At 36.2% G+C, this 6866-nt stretch overlaps 1 protein-coding gene across 1 annotated transcript; it reads left to right on the top strand.

Annotated features, from left to right (window-relative positions):
- Positions 1-423: 423 nt before the first annotated feature.
- On the top strand, positions 424-6223 carry LOC115928810 (thioredoxin domain-containing protein 12-like). Its single transcript, XM_030996750.1, has 5 exons — positions 424-547; positions 1399-1451; positions 2668-2741; positions 3756-3909; positions 4478-6223. Exons 1-5 carry the CDS (start codon positions 465-467, stop codon positions 4537-4539), a joined length of 426 nt encoding a protein of 141 aa, XP_030852610.1. The 5' UTR covers positions 424-464; the 3' UTR covers positions 4540-6223.
- Positions 6224-6866: the final 643 nt, after the last annotated feature.

The following is a 6866-nucleotide window of genomic DNA, read 5'->3' as shown; positions in this document are numbered from 1 at the left end:
AGGGGCTCGGGCTGAATCACGACTACACATTTATACTTGAAAATTAAGCCTAGGCTTGACTGCATAATGCAATTAGATGTTTTTTTTCCAGCATTTTGTTGGTCGAAGTTGCACCCTGTGTTGAAATTCCTGCAGCCGTAGTTTAAACTGTTACTGCGCATAAAGGATGATGACGTCACCAATTGACATTAGGGACTTTTAGATTCGCACGAAGACAATGGGGATTGCTACGGTCGACGTCCTTTTAATGCACTGCCGTGAATGGAAGTCACACGTATCAGTCCACGCAAATCTAAAAGTCCCTATTGATTAGTTTAGTGTACTTAGGCTTGTGCAGGGAGTGTGCTGAATTTAGGTTCACCCCCGCGCTCGCCTTTTTACAGTAATCGTTATTGTTGTTCAATTTCAAAATCACGTTTTATATCTGAAAAAATAGAAGAAAAAAGACTGCACTTTTGAGATAAATGTTTTCTTTTCCTTTAACAGGTTTAGGAGAGCAATATGATTGGGCTACCTTTGAAGATGGATTGAAGCTAGCCAAAGAGAAGTAAGTTTATGATGATAAGTAGCTTAATCAATTTGGTTAAAACCCATACTTCACTTATTAAAAAAATACATTATTTTTGTTCTTTTTCAAATGGGTGATGCTGATTGGTGTACTTTTCCAGTAGGAAATAAATAATTTTCTGAAATAAAAACTCATGGACATAACATATATCCTATAGTTAAAATTATGCCAATTTGTGTGGAGTATTGATTTTAAACTTAAACATACATGTTTTGCCAACTTAAAACATATCTAGAGCCTAGCTGTTGTGATCTACATGTGATGGATAAGCCTCCCTAGCAGACCAATTATTTTAAAGGGGCATAATTGGCAGGCATATGGTTTTCATACAAGGTCATCAAATGCTGCGCACAATTATATAAGGGTGCATATGATGCGATGGGTTTATTGTTCATAAATTTGGACTGACCGTGTGACATCACAATGCTTGTCAGTAATTATTTTACCTTGCAGTTGGCTTGCTTTAAAAGTAAAATGCTCAGATGCAATCAGAATTTCTTAGCAAAGTAAAATGCTAAGTATAATACTGACGACCTGACCTGTACTGAATTTAATATGGACCCAGGAATATTCAAGTTTTTGAGCCAAAGCACAAAACTATGTATGTACAGGTATGTATGGGGACGGGCTAACTCGGACCCGGGACAACTTGGGCCCGTATCGTTTTTGCAGGTTTAGGGTTGGGTTTAGGGTTTGGGTTAGGGTAAAATGACAAAAAAATGATAGTTTTTGCAGCGGGCCGCATTGTCCCCGGGTCCGAGTTAGTCCGGATCCGTATGTATCTATGTGTGTATATTACCATATGATCTCTAATAAAATTGTTCTTTCAGCAACAAACCTATGATGTTGGTCATTCACAAGACTTGGTGTGGAGCATGTAAAGGTGAATTTATAATCTCGTATTCTTCATTTGAGATAAAATAACAGACGCATGTGAAGGAAGCAGGAAAGCTGCTCTAGATGTGTATGGGAAAACTTGTTGACAAATCTGAAGTGACTACCTAATGCATAATGGAACTGTGGAAACAGGTTGGCTTTTAATTTGTAACAGCAACAGGTTTGAATTTTAAATGGACTTGTTTTATGAGATGTGAGTTGGTCTAGTGGTGCGTTCACTTAGCAAGGTTTATGTCTTTGCCTACAAACTGGCTCAAGCGTACCTCGGCACAAAACTAAGCCATGTCTTTCAGATAGTGAGGTTAAAGGTCGGTCCACAGACTTATATTAGGTAATCATATAACGACTGCAAGAACCAATTCACACCCACACACACTCACACACCCAATGACAGGTTCCTATTCCTTCTCAACTAACATTACTCATGAAATATTAGTCATGAAATTTGTTTGAAAATGTTTCAAAATATGGCTGAGATTGAACCGGATCAAGATTATCTTAACAAAATAGACAGAAGCCTCTAAGAGAGCCCTGGACCCCAGCTTCAAAGAACTTTACGTTTTGAGGCCATTCTCCTTCCAAGCTGCATTGTTACATGCTTGGACTTTTGTTTTGGAGCACCCTGGCCTGGTGGAAGTATTTGTTAAATTGTTAAGATTTCTAACCTGTGAATTCTGGGACCATTGCCCCCCGAGACTACCCTAATAGGCCCTCATTATTTTATAAAAAGTATCCATAATTTCTGCAATAAACTTTTTGGTCTGTATTCTGCAAAACTTTGATCCCCGTGCTGGTCTTAGTTTTAGTTTTAGTGCAAAATCAGGTTTTAACAAGGAAGTGTGTCTCAGCTCTACATTTTCTTAGTTAAAAATTATCTGAGACCTGCATTTAACAACTAAATTATTCATACCCTTACCTTGATAATCATCATATTTGTCAAATATAGCTAAATACTGACAGTGGCTAGACTGATATATTTGGCTACTCACAATCTAAGTCATGAAGTCTTAGCCTCATACATATTATACAGGCCCAACAAGTTTCAATTCAGACCCTGCATAGAAAAAAAAAAATAGTGCAGAGCCCTGTTGTAAAGTGACGATTGCTTCTTTTCCTGATGAATGTTATCTCATTGTGACACCTGCCATTGTGTTCCACACGTTGATACCTCTCTGTTTTCCTTTCCTGTTTTTACCATGTAGCATTAAAACCCAAGTTTGCTGCCAGTGAAGAAATACTTAAATTAAGCAGTGACTTTGTGATGGTCAACGTAGAGGTGAGTAGTCGTTTTAAAATGCTATACATGTATATATTATATAATATAATATTATATCTCAGTAGTTCAAAACAGAGTCGGGTTTACTTTTGGCTCAAAGACAACTTGGCCCAACTGCAAAAACGGTCAGTTTTTGCAGGTTTAGGGTCACCCGGTAGGGGGTTAGGGTTAGAGTTAGAGTTAGGGTAAAATGACAAAAACTGACCGTTTTTTGCAGCTGGGTCGACTTGTCTTTGAGCCCAGTTAGCCCGGGTTCTTCAAAACATGTTCACGTATCATGGATGATATTTTTGGCCAATCTAAAACTAGAATGTGAATGTGTATTCCAGATTTGCCTTCAGCCCCTTATTTTGAACATTTTATGCCAGGATTATTGACAATAGTAATTTCAAATGATACAAGGCACTATCCTCAAGTGTATAAACAGGTTAAAGTGCACCAATCAAAGGAAATATAAATGTGTGTATACATGTACCTAAAATGTATAATACCACCCCCCCCCCCCAAAAAAAAAAAAATAAAAAAAAAATAAACAAATAAAGGATAACATAAAATCCTGCATAAAAGGCTCACACAGAATTTAAGTCACACTTGGGTTTCGTGCACACCCTAGTATGCGAGTGCATAATTATGTGTTGGCTTTTTACTGAGAAAGTATTTAAACTATAATATGTCTTTGTAGAAATAATATTTGAAGCTTATATTTTGAATTCAATAGAGCGACTTGGAACCTGTTACATCACGAGTAAGATATTTTTTGGTTATCGGTTCACTTTAAGTACATGAAGTTGAATTGGTATGTGTTTATTTTCTTTTTTGAAGAAGTGAAGGGAATTAATATCGTTAAAACATGCAGGGAATTAGTTTCTAAACTTGTGGGCCAGTGAATCAAAAGATTTACTTTGGGAGTTGAGAAAGTAGGAGCTGATGTTGATAGAAGTATATATGATGGTACTGAAAGGGTTAAGATATCAAACTTTCATTGTGATATTTTGTGATGTTTATCTTCCCCAGGATGACGAGGAACCTGAAGGGTCTCAATTTCAGCCCGACGGTGGATACATTCCTCGTATACTCTTTCTAAACTCAGATGGCGTAGTTCAACCTGACCTAATCAACACGTTAGGAAATCCCCAATACAAGTTCTTCTATTCAAATGCTCTAATGGGTATGTACAGCTTGTTGTGAGTGATACAGTCATGTATATGTTTAGTAGGTTATATAACACACTTCCTATAGATATTGATCTGCCGGATTAGAGGCTGGGGGTTGTAATATGTAGCCCCTTCCCCCACCTCCACCCAACGTTTCGAATAGACAGGTACAAACAATACTGTGACATTGCAAAACAAATAATATGCTTGGTTGCATGCTCAGCCAAATGTTCCTTTCAAAATGTTTTGCATCTCCTGAACAATATACATACATGTACATGTACTTCAAATTCAAATCTGCAAAAAAGTAAGTTGAGAATTCTACAAAATAAGGTACAAATAATAAAGATCCCCTGCTAAGGCTGCTAGTGATAATGTAAGATCTAAACGATCTTAGTTTTTGTTTGGTTCCCTTACTTTTTTACCAATTATTAAATTGTGTAACAACTTCTTTCCAAATCTTATTTTACCTCTTATTGCCACTTTTCAAATCTTTGTCATATAATTAGCTTTAAATGACATTTTTCAATTATGATTTCTCTATTTTGATATCTTTTTTTGTCTCTCATTCATCCCTTACAGTGACTGAAGCAATGAAGTCTGCACTCAAAGCACTGGGAGGAAGCAGAAATGATGAGTTGTGACATGGATCTCTAGTTTAAACTATTTATCAAGCAATAATGGCAGGTGCCCACCCTTGTGATGTAAACACTAGGGCCCGAACTCACAAAGGAGGTTTAACTTAACCCATGGTTACTTTAAACCCTCATTTACATAACCCATGGTTTAAAAATTAGTGCAAAATATTGGACCTCTGTCTGTGTCGCGCTTATGGGTTATGTAAATAAAGATTTAAACCATGGGTTGAATTTAAACCTCTTTGTGAATTTGGGCCTTTATGATTTGTCTATTCAGAGACGGAAAGGTGCTAACTCTTTCTAAAAGTGTATGACAGGCCTTTTGATGTCCCTTACTAATGCTACTTATCTTGACAATAATAAGACGTTTAAACATAATTTCTTCACAATTCAATACAAGTAAAGCACAGGTTCACCATTTTCTGATGGTCAGAATAACATTACGTCATATAATGTATACTATTTATATGTGATGCAGATATCGTCCCTTTGCCACATATTAGCCAATATTGTTTTTTTATGGGATAGATATAGGCCTACCAAAGGCTTTCAAGATTATTTAACTATGTCCAGCGCAAGATAAATCTATACTGATATTAAAAGGGTTGTCATGGAAATAATCAAGACCCTAGTAATGGGTAATTTTGCAAAACTATGATGTACAATAAATCGTGTCATTTAGTAGTGCCTGTCGTTTTGTGCACGTGTGGTAAACAAGTGACCTTGCAGAGCGTTGAAGAAAGCACCCAAAATGTTAATGCCCCACTGGCTTTCGAGTGTAAACTTTGTTTGAAGTTAATATTGTACTGTGGTCAAAACAGATATATATTGTAATGGTTCGTTCGTTCATGTCTCCTTAGATCAGGATAGTTATGTAAAGTTCCTTAATTAAATTAAATTAAATTAAGTTCTTCCATCGCCCGATTGCTGCAATGGCCGTTTCATTAACAAGGGCCAGGTCTTCATCTGTAACAGTGATTCATGCCTTTGAAGATGGTTCATGGTATACTTGGTCAAAAATAATCGTTTCTTTGAGACCAACATCATAGACATACACACTCTAGTATTCAACATCGCAAAGTGGATACTTAGTTAGAATAAGATACTTAGAAAATGATTTTAGAAGTGATAAGATTTGTTAGGTGCATGTAAATGTTAGAAATATTCTGTAGCTGAATTTTTATTAGTTTTTCATAACTTAATAAAGAAAAATAATGATTGCTTAGTCTATAGGCCTTTATAGTTGTATACTCTATTAGTATGGGCCTTTATAGTTGTATACTTTTACAGATAAGTGCCTTGGAATACTCATATTTTGAGGTATTTTGAGGTACTTTGTGGATTAATCTGACAGTCGTCGACCCATGCCATGCAAAACTTCATTATACATATAGAGGTGGAAAATGATTTTTATACATTTTTGTATGAAATGCATGGACTGAGTAATTACACAAAATACCTATATTAGACTCATGATTCTGGGCCCTGTGTTATAAAACGTTTCCTCCATAACAAATGCTAAATTGCTATGACAAATTTACAAATTTGCTCTCAGCCAATCAATGCCACGATTTCAGTAGCTTATAAAAGTTATGGTACCTTGTTACGGATGACAAGTTCTGTGAAACAGGGCCCTGGTGACTAGATAAAATGTTTTAATATCAATTTAAAGAGATTCATATTTATCCAAGCTCATGGTTGAAATCGCATTCCTTTTTTCTACAAAATCATGGACATGCAATTGGTTCTTGTCAAATTGTCACAGATGATTACTTTTCTAATTGGTAGATGGACTAAGCAAAATACATTCTCACAAGCTAAACAAGCTTTACTAATTTGTTGCTTTTGTCTACATTCTATAGGTGACATATTCATTGAGTAACAAAAGATCTTAGTTTGAATTTATTAGGCTGTGTATGTTATCTAGACATTTATATATATTTATATATAGAATGTTATTACACTGCATGAATAATAAAGAAAAAAGATAAATCTCAATTCTTTCGTGGTAACCTGATATTTGTTTAGGTGACATTTATGGTTAGGGTTAGCATTGTGATTGGGTTACCATTATGCAGAGGTTTGGGTTAAGGTACAGAGTTGGGACTAGGGTTAAACATGAATTTAGAAGGGACTCGTGCAGGAGATAGGAGATAGATCACATACCCTGGATAGACAATGGAGCACATGTCATCTGATTTTGTGTACTATAACACAGTTACTCTCTCCCTTTCTTCATAATGAGAGAGAGAGAGAGAGAGAGAGAGAGAAGGGGGGGGGGGGGGGAGAGGGGGGGGGGAATAAACACACACACATCCACGCTTCTGATGTAA

Source organism: Strongylocentrotus purpuratus, unplaced genomic scaffold (genome assembly GCF_000002235.5).
Source record: "Strongylocentrotus purpuratus isolate Spur 01 unplaced genomic scaffold, Spur_5.0 spur5_scaffold_3, whole genome shotgun sequence".
Classification (NCBI taxonomy): Eukaryota; Metazoa; Echinodermata; class Echinoidea; order Camarodonta; family Strongylocentrotidae; genus Strongylocentrotus; species Strongylocentrotus purpuratus.
Note: the sequence above shows the minus strand (reverse complement) of the source record. Positions and strands in the feature narration are given on the sequence as shown.

Excerpts from the sequence above, each read along its gene's own strand:
- LOC115928810 (XM_030996750.1), top strand. The coding sequence starts at position 465 with ATGTTTTCTTTTCCTTTAACAGGTTTAGGAGAGCAATATGATTGGGCT. Across the intron at positions 548-1,398 it reads TTGAAGCTAGCCAAAGAGAA|CAACAAACCTATGATGTTGG; the intron begins GTAAGTTTATGA and ends TTGTTCTTTCAG. Across the intron at positions 3,910-4,477 it reads CTATTCAAATGCTCTAATGG|TGACTGAAGCAATGAAGTCT; the intron begins GTATGTACAGCT and ends CATCCCTTACAG.